At 42.2% G+C, this 27,904-nt stretch overlaps 1 protein-coding gene across 1 annotated transcript in view; it reads right to left on the bottom strand.

Annotated features, from left to right (window-relative positions):
- Nucleotides 1–27,904, bottom strand: part of LOC141112910 (vomeronasal type-2 receptor 26-like) — a 58,989-nt gene that overhangs the window by 5,435 nt on the left and 25,650 nt on the right. Inside the window, exons 3-6 of the mRNA XM_073606013.1 lie at nucleotides 24,554–24,842; nucleotides 10,528–10,782; nucleotides 6,534–6,761; nucleotides 55–181 (exon numbers count right to left, since the gene is read on the bottom strand). Of these exons, the coding sequence (XP_073462114.1) occupies nucleotides 55–181; nucleotides 6,534–6,761; nucleotides 10,528–10,782; nucleotides 24,554–24,842 (899 nt within the window). The remainder of the gene's footprint in view (nucleotides 1–54; nucleotides 182–6,533; nucleotides 6,762–10,527; nucleotides 10,783–24,553; nucleotides 24,843–27,904) is intronic.

Genomic DNA, 27,904 nt, shown 5'->3' with positions numbered 1-27,904 from the left:
ATCCCACTTGTGAAGCATCTTTATAAAATCACCAAGAATATTCCATAAATATACCGGAGATGTTGGACATTTCACCATCTGAACAGGGTGCACAGGCGTAGCAACAGAAGCTCTGAATTCCAGGCAATGGCATCTTCCTACTACCCAGCATACATGTTTCTGAACACTGAGATCTTGGAATCTGGTGAAGAAACCATTATATATATACAACAAGATGGAATCACAAAAATGTTTTATCTATCATAGGACTATTTTAAAAACAATAAAGGTATACAGTATGTAGCGCGCCCCCTAAAGAGCCATTGGTGAAGTTGGTTATTCTCCTGCACACTGCCAGGCACACGGCATTTCCTCTCTCTCTGGCTCAAAGGAACAGTCTATTGGTGTCTTTTTAGGGTTTCTTTTGTAACAGTGAACTTGGATGGGGTACAGGGAGCATGAAATACCCCAGAGCTGATGAACTGCACATTTTGAGGACTCTTCTCTATCTTCCTCAGCTGCACAAAAATGTCCTACAGAATCTCTAATGCTGACAGTTGACTAGGACTTTTCCCCCAAGAAAGGCCAAAAGCTGCACACAGTCACTAACTTCCATCACCAGGGTTATTTACTCACAAAGCCACAGGATCATTTGTTGCCTCCTTCATAGATCCAATGGGCGCTCTCCAGTGAGGGAGATACGGACTCTACCACTACCATAGGACAGCTGGACAACTTTCCCCCCAACTTCCTTCTTATACTCTCCAGTGAGCTACTCAAGACCCAAGTGATCTCCAGGAGTAGGCTTTGCAAATAGCCCCCCAGCTGAAACTGAAGCTGGGACCTCAATGCCTTCTCGGTGGCACCTCCAATAGTCATGCCCCAGAGGCAGAGCCCCTGCACATGGATCTCATCCAGCAGTACTGGACCCAGGAATTCTCTCCTGTTGCCTCAGACTATTTATGGGCTCTCCCACCACCAACTGGGCACACCTCCCCAGGGACTGGTTGGATTCCCTTAGATATTCAGGATGCACTCTTTGCTCTTCCTCACACTATAGTCCTAGAATCCTCTAGAATACAGTTGCAAGCAATCAGAGCAGCAGCCTGTGAGTCACTGAGCAGACCTGAAAAAATCAACCCCTGCTCCACTGAAATTTACCTAAAAGCCTACACTATTGAATTAACCAAAACATAGCAAAAAATGTTTTATTGCCTTAATCAAACTGCAATGGATCATACATACATGGTGTTATTATAATTACTTATGAGGATACGGGATACCTTTTATTGGCAAACTTAAGTTATTAAAGGTGTAAACTTCCTGCTCAAAATTTGCTACGGCCTAAAGATAACTCTAATGCCGCGTACACACGCTCGGACATTCCGACAACAAAATCCTGTTTTTTTTTTCCGATATATGTTGGCTCAAACTTGTCTTGCATACACACGGTTGCACAAATGTTGTCGGAAATTCCGAACGTCAAGAATGCGGTGACGTACAACACGTATGACGAGACGAGAAAAATTAAGTTCAATAGCCAGTGCGGCTCTTCTGCTTGATTCCGAGCATGCATGGAATTTTGTGCAACGGAATTGTCTACACACGCTCGGAATTTCTGACAACGGATTTTGTTGTTGGAAAATTTGAGATCCAGCTCCCAAATTTTTGTTGTCGGAAATTCCGACAACAAATGTCCGATGGAGCCTACACACGGTCGGAATTTCCGAAAACAAGCTCCCATCGAACATTTGTTGTTGGAAATTCCGAGCATGTGTACGCGGCATTAAAGAGGAAATAAAGAACATGGCCTGACCAATGGGGATTGACAATACTGAAGGACAGTATTTTTACAAAGAAAACGTAATAACTCAACTTACCTAATAAAAGCTTAAACTACTTTCTTTCTGCACAGATTTTTGCCAAAAAAACCCCAAAAACAATATTTTCTACTTTCTGTTATAAAATATATCCGATAAAATCTGATTTCTTTATAAATTTAGGCCAAAATGTATTCTGCCAAAAAAGAAAATAACTAAATAAATCCCAATAAGTGTATATTAATTGGCTTGTGTGAAAATTATAACGTTTATAAACTATGGGATATATAATTGAAAATCGATCAATCCTGATGTACTGATGGACTGTCTCATTTCCTGAGGCCCTTTAAAATAGACAACAACAAAAAAGACAATACAAAAACCCCCAAATTACCATTTTTTTGGTAAGTAGACAATCTGAAGTATTTTGTAAGAGGCATGTATTGTTTTTTGAAGTTGTAATTTTTGTCACAATTTTTTGGGAAATGAAAAAATTAAATAGTCACAAATTGTGACTTTTTTTTACATACTGACATGAATGTACTACAGGGTCATCACTTTTTTTTAACATACTGTCAGCAGCCAGGATACTAGCCACGGACAGTATGTTAAAAAAATAAATAAGTCATTTTTTATTAATTTTTTCCTTTTTTTACTATTTTTTACATATGTTAATCAGAGTAGTTAAGTGTCACCATAGTGACACTGTACTACTCTGGGGAATGGGGGGATCATGGATTATTATTTTTTTGGGATGGGAACACTGTGACAGCAATGTTGTGAACTGTCGTGAATGGGTTTCATTTATAACAGCTGTGATTACTATTGTGGTGATGTGATTGGCCCACAGCTATGGTATAGTACAGGGTGCTGTGAATGGTCCAGGTGCCATGTGATATTAAACCCATTCATAAAAGTTGTGTTTACCGGTATGTGCTGGGTGACGTACAGTAGACATACGCACTGCCGAAAAGTGTGTTAGTTTTTGTTTTAGCTTCATTCGTTTTTTTTTTTTTTTTTCATTTTTCGTGTCATTCGTTATGATCGAGATTCGTTATTTCGAATAAATTTGAAGATTCGTAAATTAGAAAATCTGAAAATTGGAAAATCCGAAAATAAGAATGAAAATATGAAAATTCAAAAGAACGAAAATCCGAAAATAAGAACGAGGGGCGCTCGGGCACCGCCTCCTCTCTCCAGCCACCCCCTCTGTGTACTATGGATAGATTCATTTCATGAATCTATCCACGGCCGCTGTAGCTACCCCCCATTCAGGCATCCGGCCCCTTTTCGTGCACCGGGCGTCTGAATTACAGTGACAGGGGGAGTGTTTTTGAAGCACCTGATTAGAGCCGTAGGCTCTAATAGGCTTAAAAAAAGGTGCATTGGGAGCGCAAACCATTGCGCTCACAGTGCACCCAGGTGTGTTAGCAAAGCACACAAATATTTGCTTTGCTAACACAGAACCGCCTCACAGCCAATCAGGAGGCCCGGATGTAATACCTGGGACTTGATTGGCTCAAGGTAGAGGCGATCCCATTGGCCGCCGTGCAGAACAGGAAGAAGACGCGCACAGAGGAGTCCTGCATCCATCGCTGCTCTACACATCCCACAGCTCGAAGCCTGTCCCGCTGCCTGACCCACCACCACAATGCGGTAAGTGCCGGGCAGACAGTGAGCAAGCGGGGGGCACAGTGGCTGCATATTATGGGCACAAAGGCTGCAATTGATGGACCACAGTTGGCTGCATTTGCAGGGCACATTGGCTGCATATTATGGGCACAGACAGGGCAATTGATGGAACACAGTTGGCTGCATTTGATGAGCACAGAGGCTGCATATGATGGGCACAGTTGGCTGCATATGATGAGCACAGATGGCTGCTTTTGCTGGGCACAGAGTCTGCATATGATGGGCAGAGTTAGCTGCATATGATGGGCCCAGTCACTGAATATGATAGGCACAGTTGGCTGCATATGATGGGCACAGTGGCTACATATGATGGGCACAGTGGCTGCATATGATGAGCACAGATGGCTGCTTTTGCTGGGCACAGAGTCTGCATATGATGGGCACAGTGACTGCATATAATGAGCATAGTGGCTGCATATTATGGGCACAGGTGGCTGCTTTTGCTGGGTACAGAGTCTGCATATGATGGGCACAGTGGCTGAATATGATGGGCACAGATGGCTGCTTTTGCTGGGCACAGAGTCTGCATATGATGGGCACAGTGGCTGCATATGATGGGCACATGTCATCATGGAGGAGTGGAAGAGGACTCCAGTGGCAACCTGTGAAGCTCTGGTGACCTCCATGCCCAACAGGGTTAGGGCAGTGCTGGAAAATAATGGTGGCTAATGGTGGCTACACAAAATATTGACACTTTGGGCCCAATTTGGACATTTTCACTTAGGGGTGTACTGACTTTTGTTGCCAGCGGTTTAGACATTAATTGCTGTGTGTTGAGTTATTTTGAGGGGACAGCAAATTTACACTGTTATACAAACTGTACACTCACTACTTTACATTGTAGCAAAGTGTCATTTCTTCAGTGTTGTCACATGAAAAGAGAAGAAAATATTTACAAAAATGTGAGGAGTGTACTTACTTTTGTGATATACTGTATATATATATATATATATATATATATATATATATATATATATATATATATATATATATATATATATATATATATATATATATATCCAGGTCCATAAATATTGGGACATCGACACAATTCTAATCTTTTTGGCTCTATACACCACCACAATGGATTTGAAATGAAACGAACAAGATGTGCTTTAACTGCAGACTTTCAGCTTTAATTTGAGGGTATTTACATCCAAATCAAGTGAACGGTGTAGAAATTACAAAGGTTTGTATATGTGCCTCCCACTTTTTAAGGGGCCAAAAGTAATGGAACAATTGGCTGCTCAGCTGTTCGATGGCCAGGTTTATTCCCTCATTATCCCATTTAAAAGGAGCAGATAAAAGGTCCAAAGTTCATTTCAAGTGTGCTATTTGCATTTGGAATCTGTTGCTGTCAACTCTCAATATGAGATCCAAAGAGCTGTCACTATCAGTGAAGCAAGCCATCATTAGGCTGAAAAAACAAAACAAACCCATCAGAGAGATAGCAAAAACATTAGGTGTGGCCAAATCAACTGTTTGGAACATCCTTAAAAAGAAAGAACGCACCTGTGAGCTCAGCAACACCAAAAGACCCGGAAGACCACGGAAAACAACTGTGGTGGATGACCGAAGAATTCTTTCCCTGGTGAAGAAAACACCCTTCACAACAGTTGGCCAGATCAAGAACACTCTCCAGGAGGTAGGTGTATGTGTGTCAAAGTCAACAATCAAGAGAAGACTTCACCAGTGAATACAGAGGGTTCACCACCATGTATGGCTGTCAATGGAACTGGTTCTCTTGTATCCTCTTGTATTTATTGATGATGTGACTGCTGACAAAAGCAGTAGGATGAATTCTGAAGTGTTTCGGGCAATATTATCTTTTCATATTCAGCAAAATGCTTCAGAACTCATTGGACGGCGCTTAATAGTGCAGATGGACAATGACCCGAAGCATACTGTGAAAGCAACCAAAGAGTTTTTTAAGGGAAAGAAGTGGAATGTTATGCAATGGCCAAGTCAATCACCTGACCTGAATCCGATTGAGCATGCATTTCACTTGCTGAAGACAAAATTGAAGGGAAAATGCCCCAAGAACAAGCAGGAACTGAAGACAGTTGCAGTAGAGGCCTGGTAGAGCATCACCAGGGATGAAACCCAGCGTCTGGTGATGTCTATGTGTTCCAGACTTCAGGCTGTAATTGACTGCAAAGAATTTTCAACCAAGTATTAAAAAGTGAAAGTTTGATGGATGATTGTTAATCTGTCCCATTACTTTTGATCCCTTAAAAAGTGGGAGGCACATATACAATCTGTTGTAATTCCTACACCGTTCACCTGATTTGGATGTAAATACCCTCAAATTAAAGCTGAAAGGTTGCAGTTAAAGCACATCTTGTTCGTTTCATTTCAAATCCATTGTGGTGGTGTATAGAGCCAAAAAGATTAGAATTGTCGATGTCGCAATATTTATGGGCCTGGCTATATATATATATATATATATATATATATATATGCCCGGCCTGTCAGTTTAGGTGGATGGCCATGCCTTGGTAGGTTTGCAGTTGTGCCATACTCTTTCCATTTTCGGATGATGGATTGAACAGAGCTCCGTGAGATGTTCAAACCTTGGGATAGTTTTATAACCTAACCCTGCTTTATACTTCTCCACAACTTTATCCCTGACCTGTCTGGTGTGTTCCTTGGCCTTAATGATGCTGTTTGTTTACTAAGGTTCTTAAGGTTCTCTAACAAACCTCTGAGGGCTTTACAGAACAGCTGTATTTATGCTGAGATTAAATGACACACAGGTGAACTCTATTTACTAATTAGGTGACTTCTGAAGGCAATTGGTTCCACCAGATTTTAGTTAGGGTTATCAGAGTAAAGGGGGCTGAATACAAATGCACGACTCACTTTTCACATATTTATTTGTATCATTTATTATTTTCCTTCCTTCACAATTATGTACCACATTGTGTTGGTCTATTGCATAAAATCCCAATAAAATACATTTACATTTTTGGTTGTAACATGAAAAAATGTGGAAAATGTCAAGGGGTATGAATACTTTTTCAAGGCACTGTATTTTCCTACCTCTGTCTTGTTGTGTTTCCAAATAATATGTTTCACATTTATAAGAAACTGATAATCATCGTTTTTCCAAGGGTTGAAGTGGCCAACACAATTAATCACAATGCTGCCATTGCTAAGGATAATCCAATTTTTAATGATATAATATGTAACAAATTCATTGTCTTTATTATAAAAGCGATGGATATTACCTTCCCTTCTATATATAAGTTTCTTCAAAAACTGATGTAACTTTAAACAGACATTAAAACATGAAAAACACACATTTGCCACATATTTAGGTAACAAAAGACAAAGAAAAATATATGTTTATGTTTGTTTGACAATTATTTTAGAGTGCAATAAAAAAAAAAAAATCATAAAGTGGGAAAGGATTTGAAAATTCTATTATTCTTTATAGCTCAGAAGGAGTTACTGCAATTAATATATAGTTGTATCTCTAGTTATTTGTGCCTTGATAAAGTACGTATGTTTAACCCTTATGCTGCTATTGCTACCCTCGCTGCTTTCCATTTTGCATCTCAGGTTACCAGACCAATTGTGCAATTTTTTCATCTTTTTATTTTTTTTCATTTGCAGCTTTTAGAAACATGAAAACATAGAAAGGTGATGGCAGAAAAAAGACCAAATCATCCAATCGAGTCTGTCCTTTTTTTATTTATTATTTTAATTTACACATGTTTTCGTTTTTTTTTTTTTTTTCATGTTTGTACTGTAAAAGAACCCCACAAACAAATTTCTTTTTTCTTTTTTTCTTTTACTTTTTTTATTATTTTTATTTATTTATTTAAATTAAAAAAAATCAAACCCTATTTTTGAAAGCACAGGACCGGCAGAATTAAAAGAGGGTGATACTGATTTTGTAGGTCCTTTTGATAGTTGCACAAATGTTTAGCAAAACAATATTTTTCTATAAAGATAAACCAAAAAAATCATTATTAGCACACACAATTACAACATAACATAAAATTCCTGACCAGGCCAATTTTTGAGAGACAGCACTGCGTTATTTTAACTGACAATTAGGCAGTCATGTAATGCTGTACCCAAATAAAATGGATGTCCTTTTTTCACAGAAATAGAGCGTTCTTTTGGTGGTATTTGATCACCTTTGCGTTTTTTATTTTTTGTGTTATAAAAAAATACTGACAATTTTAAAAGAAAAACGATTTTTTTACTTTCTGCTTTAAAACATATCCAGTATGAAAATTGAAAAAAAAAGTATAAATGTAGGCCAATATGTTATCTGCTACATATTTTTTTGGTTAAAAAAAATACCAGTAAGTGTATATTGATTGGTTTGCGCAAAAGTTATAGCATCTACAAACTATTGTATTTATACTGGAACTTTTATTTATTTATTTATTGCTAGTAATGGCGGCAATCAGTGACTTATAAGGGACTGCGATATTGCAGTGGACAAGGGGATACTAACTGACACTTTTGACACAAAGAAGGAAAATAGGGTGATCCCTGTGGCTGCACATCCCTCGGCCCTCCTCTGGTCCGCAGAGCTGACACTCTACGTGCCTCAGCTTCGGCCAATGAGGAGCAGTGGGCGGGGAGCGTTCGTTAGGTTGTTGTGTGTTGCTGCCATGGAAGTGTAGACCACCGAGAGGAGTGTGGAGTGTCAGCTCTGCAGACCAGAGGAGGGCTGAGGGTCCCCATGACCAATAATAACAAACTACAGACGACTGCATCTGTGTTTATCCCCCCACGGTGCTGAGAGCACTGCGATGTGGAAGGATAAATCCGTTCAGTGAAGGATAATCCACCCATATGGTTACACCACTCAACTAGTGTTATACCACCCATCCAGTTGTCTCTCTATATATACTTATTATAACACGCAGACCAGATTTTGTTCTTTAAGGCTCTGATGAAGAGGAAAACCCTTGAAACACGTTGGACAACTATTCTTTTTAAACCTTGCATGGGTATCACTTCATATAATTCTATTTAGTGACAACATTGTTGTTATTTATTTATTTATTTTTAATTATTTATTTTAATATAATTCATGCATCCTTTTCCTTTTCTACATAGCATTTCAGACGTTCAGTCCTGTGGCACAGCCAGGTGCAGAATCCCCAAGAGTCTGCTCACACCCCATGCCATATGCAGCTTCAATAAAGACATGCCGGCTGGTGCTATATGTTTTGGAGGGGGTGGCAAACAATCCTTCCGCCACCCCCCCAGTCAGTCAATTAGATCACCTGCACCCCCCAGTCAGTTAATTAGATCACCTGCACCCCCCCTCCGTCAGTTGGACGGTCGTCACCAGCCCCGCACTTACCCCATCTAGGTCACGGCAACACTTCTCCTGGGCGGCGGCTTCATCCTGTGTCTCCTCCTCCTCTACCTCTTCTCCTCCAATATGAGCGCTTCTCCTCTCGGCCAAGCGGGTCTCAGGACCCGCTTCCTGACTGGCCGGGAGGGGAATCAGGAAGACAATAAAGAATATTAATTCGCTATTGTCACACAAGTGGGTGGGCTGGGGGTACAGAGCCCACCTTTTTTGAGGCCAATTAGAGTCTCCGGATCTAATCATGTGATTCTAAAAAAAAAAACCATTGGAATTCGTGCGTCCAGCGCCATGCATGTAGCTTAGGGGGCAGGCACATTGATTGGGAGGACGGCGCCCCTTGCGCCCCATAAGGATGGGTTGCCACTGCTTCTAACATGTTTCACCAATGACAGGGCTTAATTGTTGAGTGTTTACAATTAAAGTGGAGTTCCACCCATTTAAAAGTCAGCAGCTACAAAAAGTGTAGCTGCTGACTTTTAATAATCAGACACTCACCTGTCCCACGGTCCAGCGATGTGGGCATACGAAGCCTCGCTCCTCTCCCCCTCCTCTCCGCGGCGCCAGCATTCTAACCGTGGGCACCTGGCTGTGGCTTCACAGCGGGGAACGCACTGCGCATGCATGACCACGCTTCGCGCTGTGAATGGCCGGGCAGTCTTCTGAGACCTGTGACGTGTCCCAGAAGATTGCAGGGAGGGAGGGGGGAGAGATGAGCTTCCTTCCAATGTTGCGGCGCCAGGGGAGGAAGTGGGAGCTGGATGCCTGTAAAAACAGGGAACCCGCTCCCCCCCTAAAAAAAATGACACGCCAAATGTGGCATGTCAGGGGGTCACCAGTACTTAAAGCGGGAGTTCCATTTTTGGGTGGAACTCCGCTTTAAGTCCCAGCAGGTTAAGAGTTCAATCCCAGGCTCTATTTTTGATACAGTACACGATGTACACCTCATGATGATCCTCTAGTGAAAATATTTAGCTCACAGATATAAATATTGCATGTTTGTGAACTGAAATTTTCATTAGAGGGTTATCACCAAGCAAATAAACCCAATAACTCCTGCATCCAAGAGAATTGACACTAATCCAGTTTAAAACAAGGATCACATTTTTTTCAAAATAAAATTGTATGTACTTGATTCTTAATAGTAGAAAACAGAATGTTCTTCCCTTTCAAAGTTTGTCCGAGAAGTAATAGTTCATTTAGGGCACTAGCCATAGTATAGACAGAGATATACACTTGAGGGAAGAGTCCAGATTGGTTGAAACTAGTAATTAATGTGACTGGTTCTTTTCCAGTGCAGTTATGAAGTGATCGTTTGTAATAATGTTCATAATATTGATTCTTCACGGGGTCATTGGACAAGCAATTGTTGAAACCCATCCAGAGGTTTTCAAGTAACATGTCATTTGGATATTTCATCCTCGTAACATTGTTTAAAAAATCTGACATGTCTGGGACTTCTATATCCATGACATCAAGTGCCAAGCTCCCGTTAAATATTTTACTGTAGTAGCGTATAAGAAAACTCTGAGCTGCCCAAGATGGTTGAAGGATCAAGGTTCGGTCACTTAAGAAGTTTTCCAAAATGTTTAAAAACAAATTCATTGGATGGGAATTTGATCCACAAATTATAATAATGTGGGCTGATGATTTTTTAATCATTTCAATTTTTTTTTCAATAGATCCACTCACTTTAAAAAGCCCGTGGTCGATCTTTATAATGAATGCAACGCAGATCCCTTCACTTGCCATAAAATTGTTCAACTCCTGAAATTCCTTTTCTCCACTGTCGTCATTTGAGGCCAGAACTCCGACCCAAGTCCAGCCCAGGCGTTTAATTAGATTTGTTATAATTAAATAGATGGTTCGGTAATTTTGGACAGTTCGAAAAAAATGTGGATATAGGTCTCTGTTACTTAACTCATAACTTGTAGAACCATAACTGATCTAAGGAAAAAAAAAAAGCATAAAAGCAATAGAAATATTTTTGAGTTCCAGTTATTAAAGCTGGATTTCAGGAATTCAGCTCCTTTGTAAAAATGAGTTAAGTCCAGCTCAAATTTGGCATTTTATATGGTAGGCCTGTAATTCTTAGGAATAACTCACTTAAATCTGTCCAAACAACAGTCTAGTAGACATCCCGGGTATGATAAAGTTTAAAAACACAAAATCGTAAATTATAATATAATACATAACTATAAATAATTATAAATAATAATAATATAATAATACAATGTATTCAATAATGTAATCAAATCAAAAACACTGAAATTTGCTCAGTTGCAGAATTGTCGCCACTTTCAGTGTCTGATGACGAATTTCCCCACGAATCACTACCGCTCAATTCTGCAAGTGATTCTAATTCACTATCGCTGTTTTCTACAGTAGCTGGTCTAAAACCGCTTTTGACGCAAAGGGACACTTTTTGGTTGCCATGGACATTCTCAAGTTTCCAGGCAGAAAGAACAGAATATATAATATAAAAGTGCAGGCAGGGCACTGTACAAAACACTAGGGACAAAGGGGAAGTAAATGATTTGATACAGTAATGTAATCTTACAGATTACAGTGTATTATGTGTGTTGTGTGTTTTCAGCATCTCCAGTTGACATCCCTATGACAAAACGCGTAGGGCATGGCCTATTCTGATGCTTTTGCATCATCTCCCAGAGGATCACCAACTTAAATCTGACGCTCTCCTGTTTTGATGACATTTGGTTGCCTATTATAAACTGCTTAAATGTGAGTACCATTCTGTCATCTGCGTTCAATAAAGAGTGTTTTATGGTTTTACACTATGGAATCTCCTCTTTCTTCTCTTATGCCTAAAACGTCACCATGACCCAGAAACAGCCTGTGGATTGCCGCACAGTGGCATACACTGTGACTGCGCATTAACCCCGCAGGGGTTAAAGAAGCTGGTGAGTGTCCGCATGATCACAAGACACGAGCACCTGGTCACCAAGATTAATACAAATACCTGCCTTGTTTTACAAAGATGTCAAGTTTTTCACTTAAGTTGCACTGAGCACTAGTCACAATTTAACCTATGTAATTATTCAGCAATGTTATGTTTGTCAATCACTATATGGAGTTTTTATGCGGATGGAATAGCTTTGGCTAAAGTCATTTTTTTATTTCATCCCCGTTCCCCTTCCCCCTTCCCCCTCCCCCAAATTCAAAGGGGGCCAACCTAGCCGTTAAATTTGCTATATGCGATTTTGTTTATATTTTGTTTATAATTTACATGCGACTTTACATGTGGGATTTGGCTACACACGATTTACAAAGTATTTTTTAAACTAGGACAACGTTACACCTACACACTCCAAAGGGGGTCACTTTGCTGTTTTATGTTTGGTTTTATTTCCGTTGAATTTTTTATTTGCAATTTTGGTTTATACTTTATATGCAACTTTACATATGGGATTTGGCTACACACGATTAACCAAGTATTTCTATGTATTAGGACTGCGCCACACCCACACACTAACCCTTCACTTACCTTCTGTTTTTTCCACCTTGGTGGAAATCACATTTGTGGAGGCAGCAGTCCTTTATGCGATTTCTTCCATTGTTTCCATTTTTTTCCATTTTCTCCACTTTTTTCTCCACTAGGACAACGTTACACCTACACACTCCAAAGGGGGTCACTTTGCTGTTTTATTTTCGTTGAATTTTTTATTTGCAATTTTGGTTTATGCGACTTTACATATGGGATTTGGCTACACACAATTTACCAGGTATTTCTATAAATTAGGACAGCGCCACACCCACACACTAACCCAACTCAAAATTTACATAACAAACATTTCTGATATTTAAAAAAAAATAAAAATCAGCGACCAATATAGCCCCCTTCTTTTCAATAACAGTCATATGCATTCCATTCATGAAGTCTGTCAGTTTCTTGATCTGTTGACGATCAACTTTTTGTGCAGCAGGAACCACAGCCTCCCAGGTGCTGATCTGAGAGGTGGACTGTTTTCCTTCACCATAAATCTCCCATTTCAAGAGGGCCCACAAGTTCTCAATAGGGCTTAGGTCAGGTGAGGAAGGGGGCCATGTCATTATTCTTTAATCTTTAATGTCTTTACTGGCTAGCCACGCAATGGAGTACTTTGATGCATGCGATGGAGCAATGTTCTGCATAAATACTGTATCATGGTCTTCTTGGAAGATGCAGACTTTTTCCTGTACCACTGCTTGAATAAGGAGTCTTCTAAAAACTGGCAGTAGGTTTGGGAGTTGATTTTGAGTCCATCTTCAACCTGAAAAGGTCCAATTAGCTCATCTTTAATAAAACCAACCCACACCAGTACCCCACCTCCACCTTGCTGGTGTCTGAGTCGAAGTGGAGCTATATGTCCATTACTTATCCAGCCACAGGCCCATACATCTAGTCAAGAGTCACTCTCAGCTCATCAGTCCATAAAACCTTTGGAAAAACTGTCTCCGGATATATCTTGGTCTAGTCTTGATGTTTCAACTTATGTGTCTTGTTCAGTGGTGGTCGGATTTCAGCCTTCTCTACCTCGGCCATGTCTCTGAGCACTAAACCTTCTGGGCAGTTCTGGAATAAGACAGCACTGGAGGATAATGGATTCCTGGTAGCTTCAAGTTTGATTCTTCTCAAATCTTTGGTAGTTAATCTTTTTTTTCTTAACACGTTTCTTGTGACCCTATTGACTATTTGCAACAAAACGTCTGATGGTTCTGTGATCAAACCCCAATATCTTACTAATTTCAAGAGTGCTGCATTCCTCTGAAAGATTTTTTACTATTTTGGATTTTTCAGATTTTTGGCCCATTTTGCCTGAGGAAAGGAAGCTGCCTAATAATTATGCACATCTTGATATAGGGTGGTGATCTCTTGAGGTCACACCCTCCCTCATTACACAAATACACATCACCTGATATGCTAAACTCCAATTAGCATTCAAGTTTATACAGCTTGGAGCTGGAAAAAATGCATAAAAATGATGATTTGGTCAAAATATTCACTTGCCTAATAATAATTGTGCAAATGCTGCAGGTGGCTTCTCTCTACACCTCCCTGGATTGCTGCAGTCCAGTCTGGGTCCCCGACATGACTTCCTTTGGTCTTTAGATATGCCATTTTACTAGGGATGAGCCAGATGTTCGAGTTGAACGAAGTTTGCCTCGAACATCGGCTGTTCGCCCGTTTGCCAAACAGCAAACAATATGCGCTGTTCAAGGCAAATTCGAAAGCCGCAAAACGCTGTTAAAGTCTATGGGACACTAACATGGGGACAAGATGCTTTGGGGGTGACCTCAAAGCATCCTCCAGATGTTGAAGGCATGTGACCAGGTACGGTTCAGGAGGGGGGTGCTCTTTAGTCCCCCTCATTTCCTACGGTCTGCCAGGTTGAGTGCTTGGATAAGGGTCTAGTATGGATTTTGGGGGGACCCCTAAGCCATTTTTGTTTTATTTTGGCTCGGGGTTCCCCTTAAAATCCATACCAGACCTGAAGGGCCTGGTATGGATTTTGGGGGGGACCTCTATGCCATTTAAAAAAAAAATGGCGCAGTGTTCCCCTTAATATCCATACCAGACCTGCAGTATGGATTTTGGGGGGACCCCCACACAATTATTTTTTTTAATTTCTGGTGCGGGGTTCCCCTTAATATCCATACCAGACCCAAACGACCCGGTAATGGACGGGGGGGGAAACCCATGCCGCTATTTTCAAAGATTTTCATCTATATTGCCGGAATCAGACAATACATTACAGCTGTGAGTAGTTTTAAATGACTTTTTTTTCTTTAGAAATGTCATTTTGCTGTGGTATTGTTCTAAACATGGGAAAAATGTGCTACTTTACAGGCAGACTATAGACACCCCCAGGCACGATATTTAAAGGAATATTTCATTTTTATTGTTTCACTTTAAGCATTATTTAAATTACTGCTCCCGAAAAAACGTCAGTTTTCAAAACTTTTTTTGCATTGATACATGTCCCCTGGGGCAGGATCCAGGTCCCCAAACACTTTTTATGGCAATAACTTGCATATACGGTGCCTTGCAAAAGTATTCACCCCCTTGGCTTTTTACCTATTTTGTTACATTACAGCCCTTAGTTCAATGTTTTTTTAATCTGAATTATATGTAATGGATCAGAACACAATAGTCTAAGTTGGTGAAGTAAAATTAGAAAAATATATATATAAAACTATTTTTCAGAAGTAAAAAACGGATAATTGACATGAGCGTATGTATTCACCCCCTTTGTTATGAAGCCCTTAAAAAGCTCTGGTGCAACCAATTACCTTCAGAAGTCACATGTGTGCGATCTAAGTGTCACATGATCTGTCATTACATATACACACCTTTCTGAAAGGCCCCAGAGGCTGCAACACCTAAGCAAGAGGCACCACCAACCAAACACTGCCATGAAGACCAAGGAACTCTCCAAACAAGTAATGGACAATGATGTTGAGAAGTACAATACAGGGTTAGGTTATAAAAAAATATCCAAATCTTTGATGATCCCTAGGAGCACCATCAAATCTATCATAAGCAAATTGAAAGAACATGGCACAACAGTAAACCTGCCAAGAGAGGGCCGCACACCAAGACTCACGGACCGGGCAAGGAGGGCACATTTTGAGTTTGCAAAAAGGCATGTGGGAGACTCCCAAAATGTATGGAGGAAGGTGCTCTGGTCTGATGAGACAGAAATTGAACTTTCTGGCCATCAAAGAAAACGCTATGTCTGGCGCAAACCCAACACATCACATGACCCAAAGAACATCATCCCCACAGTGATCACATGGTGGTGGCAGCATCATGCTGTGGGGTATGTACAGTACTATCACCTTACTACCGTACATATACCAATTGGACTGTACCAACCAACTTTAGCTACAACTATTTACCATGGAGACACACTTCAGTGAATTTGGCCATCTACAATATATATAGTATGAACCAATCATGTTGTTTTACTATGGAATTGTGAGCCAATAGTTGCCCCCTTTTATCTACAATTGCATCATTACCTTATCCTACATATCAATTGGATTTTACCAACCAACCTAGATTACAATTAATTATCATAGAGACCTGTCTTTTATTAAATGGTTTTTTACAGTATTTACAATATGAACTAATTATGTTATTAATTATATTTCTGCTATATCCTATGTACAATTGGAGACTTGCCTCGTATGAATTCGGGTTTTTATAATATCAGCATGAACTATGTTATGTTTTTTACTTTTGTTATAATTTATATACCATTAAATTATTCAATGCCAATTGTGGTCATGTGATGCTTCTATGCAATGTTTTTAGTTCTGTTGTAGTTTGGGTACCTGCCATATTCATGGTTATCGTGTCATCTCCTGGAGTGCATGTTTCATATAAAGTCCCACCTTTTTGTTTCTTTTTTTGTTCAAATTATTGGGGATGGAGGCGCTTGGTTCTACACACCTCGCGCCTCATGCAAAGTCCCACCCTGCTGCTCTGTTTTTAATTGTCATTACATATACACACCTTTCTGAAAGGCCCCAGAGGCTGCAACACCTAAGCAGGAGGCACCACCAACCAAACACTGCCATGAAGACCAAGGAACTCTCCAAACAAGTAAGGGACAATGTTGTTGAGAAGTACAATTCAGGGTTAGGTTGTAAAAAAATATCCAAATCTTTTATGATCCCTAGGAGCACTATCAAATCTATCATAACCAAATTGAAAGAACATGGCACAACAGCAAACCTGCCAAGAGACGGCCGCACATCAAGACTGATGAGATTAAAATTGAACTTTTTGGCCATCAAAGAAAACGCTATGTCTGGCGCAAACCCAACACATCACATGACCCAAAGAACATCATCCCCACAGCAACACTTGAGTGGTTTAAGGGGAAATATGCAAATGTGTTGGAATGGCCTAGGCAATGCCCAGACCTCAATCCAATAGAAAATATGTGGTCAGAGTTAAAGATTGCTGTTCACAAGCGCAAACCATCCAACTTGAAGGAGCTTGAGCAATTTTGCAAGGAGGAATGGGCAAAAATCCCTGTGGTAAGGTTTGGCAAGCTCATAGAGACTTCTCCAAAGCGACTTGGAGCTGTGATAGCCGCAAAAGGTGGCGCTACAAAGTATTGACATTAGGGGGGGTGAATAGTTATGCACATTGACTTTTTCTGTTATTTTGTCCTATTTGTTGCTTGCTTCACAATAAAAAAAAAACATCTTCAATGTTGTTCGCATGTTTTGTAAATTAAATGTTGCAAATCCTCAAACAATCCATGTTAATTCCAGGTTGTGAGGCAACAAAACAAGAAAAATGCCAAGGGGGGCGAATACTTTTGCAAGGCATTGTAAGCCTTTAAAATGAGCACTTTTGATTTTTCATGTTCATGTCCCATAGACTTTAATGGGGTTCGCGTGTTAGTATGAATTTTTTGCCTGTTCGCATGTTCTGGTGCGAACCAAACCGAGGGGGGGTGTTCGGCTCATTCCTACTTAGAAGTGCCCTCTGGTGTCCATTTTTCCCTTTGTAGCCAATGTTTCACCAGTGGCCAGACTGTTAAAAAAAACATGGAGCATCAGATTGAACAAAGCTGGCCCACATTGAGTCATTTTCTTTTTGTACACACATTCATGGAGTTCGGCTTTAAATATGAATGCCAGGCAGATATAAAACATAAACTCTGATGAATGCAGGTGTGTATTTATCAGAAATAATTAAACTAATTTTAAATGCAACCAGTTTACCAAAAATCATTTTAGTATAACCTCTTACAATCTGCTGTACAGCTGGGCTCATACTGGAAAAGAGAGGAGTAATGCCGCGTACACACGATCGGACTTTACGGCATACTTGGTCCGGTGTACTGGATTTCGTCGGACAATTCGATCATGTGTGGGCTCCAGCGGACTTTGTTTTCTCAAAAGTTTGACGGACTTAGATTTGAAACATGTTTCAAATCTTTCCGACGGACTCAAGTCCGGTCGAAAAGTCCGCTTGTCTGTATGCTAGTCTGACGGACAAAAACCGACGCTAGGGCAGCTATTGGCTACTGGCTATGAACTTCCTTGTTTTAGTCTGGTCGTACGTCATCACGTACAAATCCGTCGGACTTTGGTTGATTGTGTGTAGGCAAGTCCGTTCATTCGGAAAGTCCGTCGTAAAGTCCGTCAAAGTACGCCAGACAAAGTCTGCCATAAAGTCTGATCGTGTGTACGCGGCATAACACTTATGCCGCGTACACACGATCGGACTTTCTGCCAACAAAACCATGGATTTTTGTTCAAAGGTTGTTGGCTCAAACTTGTCTTGCATACATACGGTCACACAAATGTAGGCCAACAATTCTGAACGTGAGAATGCGTGGCGTACAATGTGTACGACGAGCCGAGAAAAAGGAACTTCAATAGCCAGTGTGGCTCCTTCTGCTTGATTCCGAGAATGCGTGAACTTTTGTGCGACAGACTTGAATACACACGATCGGACTTTCCGACAACAAAGTTTTGTTGCATTTGCTGGTGGAAAGTCCGACAGCAAATGTTTGATGGAGCATACACACAGTCAGACTTTCCGAAAACAAGCTCACATCCAACATTTCCCATGGGAAAGTCCGACCGTGTGTACGCGGCATAAGGGCCATTCAGATGTGCTGCATGCATATGTGGTGACTAGGGATGAGCTTCGTGTTCGAGTGGAACACATGTTCGACTCAAACATCACCTGTTCGACCGGTCGCCGACTTACGAACGATATAGGCCGTTCGCGCCAAATTCGAGTGGCGCGTCATGGCCATAATTCACTTCGGCATCGAAGTGCATTGCTGGCTGATGATTGGCCAAGCATGCACTATGACCTGCATGCTTGACCAATCACAGTGCCGTCTGAACAGAGAGCGGTAATTGGCCAAAGCCAAGGAGGCTTTGGCCAATTATGGCTCAGGAGGTTTAGTACACGCCCCACACTATATAAGGCCGCCTGCACGTCGGCCCTATGTAGTGTGTTCCGGCATTCAGAAAGGGAGAGAGAGACAGACAGTGTCATTTGATTTAAGTTAGATAGAGCAGGCAGGTCGAGTCAGTTAGTTGCAGTTACAGTGTATTGTGTATATATATATATGCATCCCAGGTGTTGTGTATATATATATATATATATATATATATATATATATATATATACACTGTATTTAGTTTAGCTAGAGCCTGTTCTTCTCTTCCTAATATACTGACAGGCAGGCAGGTGTTTTTACAGTATTTCCAGCTACTGTACTGTGTACCCTGCACAGTCTGACCTACGGTATAGCAACCTGCAGCCAGGTGCTTGTGTAGGCTCATTCAAGTATTTCCAGCTACTGTACTGTGTATCCTGCACAGTCTGACCTACAGTATAGCAACCTATATATATATATATATATATATATATATATATATATATATATATATATATATATATATATGTATACACTGTATTTAGTTTAGCTAGAGCCTGTTCTTCTCTTCCTAATATACTGACAGGCAGGCAGGTGTTTTTACAGTATTTCCAGCTACTGTACTGTGTACCCTGCACAGTCTGACCTACGGTATAGCAACCTGCAGCCAGGTGCTTGTGTAGGCTCATTCAAGTATTTCCAGCTACTGTACTGTGTACCCTGCACAGTCTGACCTACAGTATAGCAACCTTCAGCCAGGTGCTTGTGTAGGCTCATTGAAGTATTTCCAGCTACTGTACTGTGTACCCTGCACAGTCTGACCTACAGTATAGCAACCTGCAGCCAGGTGCTTGTGTAGGTTTATTGAAGTATTTCCAGCTACTGTACTGTGTACCCTGCACAGTCTGACCTACAGTATAGCAACCTGCAGCCAGGTGCTTGCGTAGGCATATTGATGTATTTCCAGCTACTGTATTGTGTACCCTGCACAGTCTCACCTACAGTATAGCCACCTGCAGCCAGGTGCTTGTGTAGGCTCATTGAAGTATTTTCAGCTACTGTACTGTGTACCCTGCACAGTCTCACCTACAGTATAGCAAACTGCAGCGAGGTGCTTGTGTAGGCTCATTGAAGTATTTCCAGCTACTGTACTGTGTACCCTGCACAGTCTGACCTACAGTATAGCAACCTGCAGCCAGGTGCTTGTGTAGGCTCATTGAAGTATTTCCAGCTACTGTACTGTGTACCCTGCACAGTCTGACCTACAGTATAGCAACCTGCAGCCAGGTGCTTGTGTAGGCTCATTGAAGTATTTCCAGCTAATGTAATGTGTACCCTGCACAGTCTCACCTACAGTATAGCAACCTGCAGCCAGGTGCTTGTGTAGGCTCATTGAAGTATTTCCAGCTACTGTACTGTGTACCCTGCACAGTCTGACCTACAGTATAGCAATCTGCAGCCAGGTGCTTGTGTAGGTTTATTGAAGTATTTCCAGCTACTGTACTGTGTACCCTGCACAGTCTGACCTACAGTATAGCAACCTGCAACCAGGTGCTTGTGTAGGCTCATCGAAGTATTTCCAGTTACTGTACTGTGTACCCCGCACAGTCTCACCTACAGTATAGCTATCTGCAGCCAGGTGCTTGTGTAGGCTCATTGAAGTATCCCGGAAATTAAGTATACCAGAGAAGAATTATGACGTAGGCGATATGGAGTTATTGGTAAGTTTGCCTCGGAGGAGTTGAGATATCTACTTGAAGGGGCATCTCATCCTGTCATGATATTCACTGATCACAAAAACCTGGAATATCTTAGAACAGCAAAACGTCTAAGACCCAGGCAGGCTTGATGGGCCCTCTTTTCCCGTTTTAATTTTCATATTTCTTATAGACCTGGTTCTAAAAATGGAAAGGCGGATGCACTCTCCCGGATGTTCCATGAAACTTCTCAGGTAGCTGAACCCAGTACCATCTTATCCCCGCAAAATTTCCTTCTGTTCACCCAAGTGGACCTGATATCCGCAATCAAAACAGCATCCAGTCAATGTTCTGAACCTGACATATCTTCCATGGACAAACACAATGACTTATTCTGGTCCCACCGAAAAATCTTTGTCCCGCTAGAATCAAGGCTCTTAACCTTACAGACCTTCTATGACCACAAGATGGCAGGCCATTTTGGGTCACAAAAGACCATGGAATTGGTCTCACGTTCCTTTTGGTGGCCAGGCTGGAGACAGGACTGCAAGAACTAAGTTTCATCCTGCATTCCTTGCCAGCGCAACAAGGGTCCAAATACAAAATCTTGGGGCCTACTCAAACCTTTGTCCATTCCTGAACGGCCATGGGCAGAAATCTCCATGGATTTTATCGTGGACTTACCTCCTTCGGGGGGATTCACGACTATCCTTGTCATCATCGACCGGCTTTCCAAAATGGCACATTTCCTGCCCATGGTGGGTACTCCCTCTGCCTCTGCTACAGCTAATGTGTTTTTCAAGGAAATCATCAGGCTTCATGGTACTCCTGTTAGCATCACCTCAGATAGGGGTGTCCAATTTACTTCCAAATTTTGGAGAGCATTATGCAAATTCTTGGAAATTAAGATCTGTCTCTCCTCCGCCTATCACCCCCAAAGCAATGGCCAATCGGAAAGAACGAACCAAACCCTGGAACAATACCTCCGATGCTTCTGTTCTGATTCCCAAGATGAGTGGTCCACTCTCCTGCCATATGCTGAATTCGCATATAATAACTCCATCCATTCCGCCACCAACCAAACACCTTTTTGGTCTAATTTTGGATTCCACCCTTCCTTCCTCCCAGTTTCCATCCCGGAATTATCTGTTCCTGCTGTACAGGATCGAGTAGCTTCCATTCAGCTGAATTTCCGGAAGATCAAAGTAGCTATGCAAAAAGCCCAGGAGGACTATCAAAAACACTACAATAAGGGAAGGAAGGAGAATCCAGCCTTTAACGTAGGCAAGAAGTATGGCTATCAGCCATCAACCTCAGACTGCCAATTCCTTCCCGGAAATTAGGGCCAAAATTTATAGGTCCCTTCAAGATCAAAAGGGTAATCAATGCTGTGGCCTTTGAATTATCTCTACCTGATTCTTACAAAGTGCATCCAGTCTTCCATGCATCTCTCTTGAAGCCTGTTATCCCCAGACCCTTTTCGGACAGGGAGGAACCACCACCACCACCAGTCATGATTGATGAATGAATTTGAGGTGGAAAAAATTATAAGTTGCAGGAAAAAGGTTAGGCAGCTCCAATACCTAATCAAATGGAAGGGGTATCCCCTTGAAGATAACTCCTGGGAGCCATCCGGAAATCTACATGCCCGACATCTGCTCCAGGCATTTCACCGAGAGCATCAGGAATTGATGTCTACTTTGGGTGTCTAGAGGCCACCCCTCGGGGGGGCACTGTCAGAAGAATCCTTCCTACTATTCCGGACGTATGTTTTCGCGCATGCACGGCAGAACGGCGTTCCGGCGCATGCCATTCGCGGTCCGGCGCTACGGTGCTCGCACATGCGCACTAGCGCACATCCAACGTGACCCTCTGGGCGGCCTATAAAAGGCGCTCAGAGGATCAAACAAATTGCTGGTTTATCTCAGCTCCCTGTGTTACCCGAACCTGTCTCCTGTAAATTGTACCTGACTACCTGTTGTGACCCGGATTGCCCTTGGATTCCTCTGCTTTTCTCCTGAACCTTGACCTCGGCTTGTTTAATCAGATTTCCACCAGTCTCCTGTGTTTGACCCTCGGCCTGTAATTGGACTGTCTCCTGTCTCCTAGCCTGACCCTCTGCTTGCACCTGGACTACCCGTGTCTTCTAGACACTATCCTGCAAACCTGCAGCACAAAACTACTGCTCACTGTGTTTGACCCTCAGCCTGGTTCTGGACTTTCCTAGCTTTTGTCCCAGCTTATACTCCTGCCTAAATGGTATCTGCACAGCGGCTCTCCTCTACTAAGACCCTCACGCAAGTCACCAACGGTCCATTGGGGTAGCCTGTGTCTCTTCGTGCCGTTCCCTGCCTGTACCACCTCCAGGGGGCGGACTGCGCTTAGTCGCAAGGGTGAACCGCTCTCGGCCTCGGTGAGTACTAGTACTGACAGTCTGGTATGGCTTTTTAGAGGGACCCCACACCATTTTTTTTTTATTTTGCCCGGGGTTCTCCTTAAAATCTATACCTGACCTGAAGGGTCTGGTATAGATTTTGAGGGGGACCCCACGCCATTTTTAAAAAAAAATTTGGCCAGGGTTTCCCTTAATATCCATACCAGACCTGAAGGGCCTGGTATGGAATTTAGGGGGACCCCCACGTAATTTTTTTTTTATTTTGGTTCGGGGTTCCCCTGTGGGGAATTCCCATGCCGTTTTTATCAATGAACTCTTATGTGTATTGTCAGACCGGCAATCCATTAATAGCCGCGAGTAAACATGCGCCCCTTTACAGGCATACTATAGACACCCCCCAGGAACAAAATTTAAAGGGATATTACACTTTTATTGTTTCACTTTAAGCATTATTAAAATCACTGCTCCTGAAAATACGGCCATTTTTTAAAACTTTTTTTTGCATTGATCCATGTCCCCTGGGGCAGGACCCAGGTCCCCAAACACTTTTTATGACAATAACTTGCATATAAGCCTTGAAAATTAGCATTTTTGATTATTCATGTTTGTGTCCCATAGACTTTAACAGTGTTCGTGTGTTCGAACAAATTTTTTGCCTGTTCGCAAGTCCTGATGCGAACCAAACAGGGGGGTGTTCGGCTCATCCCTAGTGGTGACCAAAACCATGGTGACATAGAGACAAGAGATGAGAGTTGAAGTCATTTTGCTGCCCCTTCATGGTTGAATTACAGGTTGGGGGCTGGAAGGTGACCAATCTGTTTTCTTTACTGTAGTAGAGCTAAAAGGCTGGTCTCTAGTCTAGCTATAATAATGTGCGGAAGGCTGTGTGAATCTCAGGACTGGATGGACATAAATACAAATCCTTTAGCAGGTAACACGCCATCCATATATCTATATCTACAACATATTTAGCTGTTTGCCTGGAGTTCAGCTTTAGGAGGACGCAGAAGCAGTTGTTAAAGTGGATGTAAACCCAAATTTTTTTTTTATGTCATAATGTAGAGTATAAGATTTCCTATCATTTGAGCCCAGTCTTGCCACAAAGAGTTAATCCATCTCTGAGCAATCCTCTTTTATTGTTCAGTGAGATAAAATTTGACAAACAGAGAAAAACTTTGTCAAATCCTCCCCCTTGCTGTGAGTGACAGGTGATTTACATATCTTGTGCACTAGCCTAAGACATGCATTATTTTTTAATTCCCACCCCCACTCCTTTCTTCAGCAGCTCTGCAAGGATTGGCTGTTCCACACCTCACCATGATTTGGCATGCTGAAGTCATGTGGTTACTTTCCTGTCTTTTCACTTGATGTTAGAGATCATAGCAGAAGTTCAGTGTAAGAAATACACAGGAGAAAATGCATATTGACAAGGGGAGTGTAGAGGTGGGCGGGGAGTCTACTGACATCATGACTCCACCCACCGAGCTCCAGACAACAGACCCGCCCACAGAATCTGCAGTTTTTCGGGTCTAATAACAGACAGAGGGGAGACATTTGACAGGTAAAGATACATGCAGGAGGCGTGTCTATCCTTATAGATAACCCCTATGGCAGGAGTTTAGAAAGGATGGCATTGGGTTTACATCCACTTTAACATTGAGTTCACTTAGGAAATGTAAAGCCGTGCAAAAGGAAATGCTCACCTGGGTGTACCTGTAGACACTCAATACCTGAGCTATAGGTATGGTTGTCCTGGAATGATGATCTCCGATAAAACCGATGATCTGGTTTTGTTTCATACAGGAATAGTTTGGGACGATTCTCCCCGGCCCGGATAATATCTGTAGGACGCTTTTTACAGCTTTATTTGCATCGGCACACGAATCATAAATGTGATATCCCAGAGAAATGTTCTGCAGCTCTGGAGTTTTATTCATTTGTTCAATGCCAAATAAGAATGCAAGGAGGTTTTTATAGTAATGAGAGACGGGGCTGTGAAAGGAACATGTATACAGTATATACAAAGGAACTAATGAAAACTGTGATAGATTAACCACATTCAGGTGGACGGATGGAGGTACAGTATATAAAGGTCCTGTCAGCAAGTGGTTATTGCAAGATCATGGTTGCAGTTGCAGGTCCTCCTCTTCTCACCACCACACGCTGTGGTTCCCATGCTTTCCCAGGGCTTATCATGCCCCAATAAAGGGGGCATTTTTTAGGTCCCCATAACATGTTTGCTCAAGCTTTTGTTTAAATTCATGTTGGAATAAATACTCTATATTGTCAAAAGTATTGTGACGCCTGCCTTTACACACAAACGAACTTTAATGGCCTCCCAGTCTTATGCCCCGTAGACACGGTCGGACATTGATCGGACATTCCGACAACAAAATCCATGGATTTTTTCCGACGGATGTTGGCTCAAACTTGTCTTGCATACACACGGTCACACAAAGTTGTCGGAGAATCCGATCATTCTGAACGCGGTGATGGAAAACACGTACGTCGGGACTGTTATTTGTATTATTATTCAGGATTTATATAGCGCCAACAGTTTACGCAGCGCTTTACAATATAAAAGGGAGACAATACAGTTATAATACAATAAAATACAATAGGATTAAGAGGGCCCTGCTCAGAAGAGCTTACAATCTAATAGGGTGGGGCAGGTGGTACAAAAGGTTGTAACTGTGGGGAATGAGCTGGTGGAAGTGGTAGGAGATTAGTTGGAGATGTGATAGGCTTTCCTGAAGAGATGAGTTTTCAGGGATTGCCTGAAGGTAGCAAGAGTAGGGGATAGCCGGATAGATGGAGGTAGCGAGTTCCAGAGGATGGGAGAGGCTCTGGAGAAATCCTGGAGACGAGCATGGGAGGAGGAGATGAGAGAGCTTGAAAGCAGGAGGTCTTGAGAAGAGCGGAGAGGTCGATTTGGGTGATATTTGGAGACAAGATTAGTGATGTAGCTTGGGGCAGAGTTGTGAATGGCTTTCTATGTTGTGGTTAGAATTTTGAATTTAATTCGCTGGGTGATTGGGAGCCAGTGTAGGGATTGAAGTAGAGGATTGGCAGACACTGAGCGGCTGGTAAGGTGGATAAGTCTGGCAGCAGCATTCATGATAGACTGAAGAGGGGATAGCCTATGGAGAGGTAAGCCAATGAGAAGGGAGTTGCAATAGTCAAGGCGAGAGAAAACAAGGGAGTGAATGAGGAGCTTGGTGGTTTCATTTGTTAAAAAAGGGCGAATTTTAGAGATGTTATGGAGGTGAATTCTACAAACTTTTGACAGCGATTGGATTTGAGGCTGAAATGACAAGTCAGATTCTAGGATTACACATAGTACCCTGGCGTGAGGGGAGGGACTGATGGTTGCATTGTTGATTTTGATGGAAAAGTCATGGAGGGGGGCACGGGCGGGGGGGGGATATTAATAGCTCAGTTTTAGAGAGATTTAGTTTAAGGAAGTGGTGTGACATCCATGCTGATATGTCAGTTAGTAAGTTAGTAATGCGAGAGGAGACTGAAGGAGTGAGGTGAGGAGTAGACAGATAGATTTGGGTGTCATCAGCGTATAAGTGGTATTGGAAGCCGTGGGCAGTTATTAAGTGACCAAGGGAGGAGGTGTAGATAGAGAAGAGAAGGGGTCCAAGAACTGAGCCTTCTGGGACCCCCACAGAAAGGGGCAATGGAGAGGAGGAGACAGAGTTGTAGGTGACACTGAAGGAGCGCTGTGATAAATAGGCAGAGAACCAGGATAGAGCAGAATCTCGGAGGCCAAGGGAATGTAGTTTATTGAGAAGGAGCGGGTGGTCAACAGTATCAAAGGCCGCAGAGAGGTCAAGTAGTAGGAGTATGGAGTACTGGCTGTTGGTTTTAGCAGTTTGTAAATCGTTAGTAAGTTTTAGTAAGGTAGTTTCCGTGGAGTGCTGCGAGCGAAAGCCAGACTGTAAGGGGTCAAGAAGGTTATTTTCATTGAGGTAGGAGCTAAGACGGTTGTAGACTAAGCATTCCAGAAGTTTAGAGGTGAATGGGAGCAATGAGATGGGTCTTAAGTTGTTCAGGTTGGTAGGGTCCAGTGAGGGCTTTTTAAGTATGGAAGTGATCTGCGCATGTTTTAGAGGGGAGGGGAAAATGCCACTAGAGAGGGAGAGATTGAAGATGTAGAGAGATTTAGTTTAAGGAAGTGGTTCGGCACATCACGGATCTTGTGGACAGATTACTGGGAGGGGCTGGGGAAGACCCGGCTGTCATGGTGCACGTTGGCACCAATGACAAAGTCAGAGGCAGATGGAGTGTCCTAAAGAACGATTTTAGGGACTTAGGAGCTAAATTGAGGAAAAGGACCTCCAAGGTAGTGTTCTCAGGAATACTACCGGTACATCGAGCCACACCAGAAAGGCAGAGGGAGATTACGGAAGTAAACAAGTGGCTGAAGAGCTGGTGTAGTAAGGAGGGGTTTGGGTTCCTGGAGGATTGGGCTGACTTCTCAGTCGGTAACCGGTACTATAGAAGGGACGGACTGCACCTAAATGAGGAGGGTGCAGATCTGCTGGGAATGAGGATGGCCAAAAAGTTAGAGGGGTTTTTAAACTAGACGATGGGGGGGAGGGTCCAGAGACAGTGATAGCCAGCGTGGAAGATATTCCAGAGGGTAGTATTGGGGGCATTAGTGGTAGGTTAACCAAAGCACAAAAACACAAGGTGAGTATAGTAGCAAGTCCTAGTTGCAATCTTGAAACACCCAATATAAGGACAATATGCGACCGGTCTAAACTATGTGGCATGTTCACTAATGCCAGGAGCATGGCGGACAAGATGGGTGAACTAGAGATACTGTTGTACAAGGAGGATTTGGATTTTGTGGGAATTTCAGAGACCTGGTTCAACAGCTCTCATGATTGGCTGGCAAACATTCAAGGGTATACCCTATACCACAAGGATAGAGAGGGTAAAAAAGGGGGAGGGGTATGCCTATATATCAAGAATAATGTACAAGTGAATGTGAGAGATGACATCACTGAGGGGGCGAGGGAGGAGGTGGAATCTTTATGGGT

Source organism: Aquarana catesbeiana, linkage group LG11, assembly GCF_042186555.1.
Source record: "Aquarana catesbeiana isolate 2022-GZ linkage group LG11, ASM4218655v1, whole genome shotgun sequence".
NCBI classification, from domain to species: Eukaryota; Metazoa; Chordata; class Amphibia; order Anura; family Ranidae; genus Aquarana; species Aquarana catesbeiana.
This window is presented reverse-complemented; position numbering and strand designations above follow the sequence as displayed.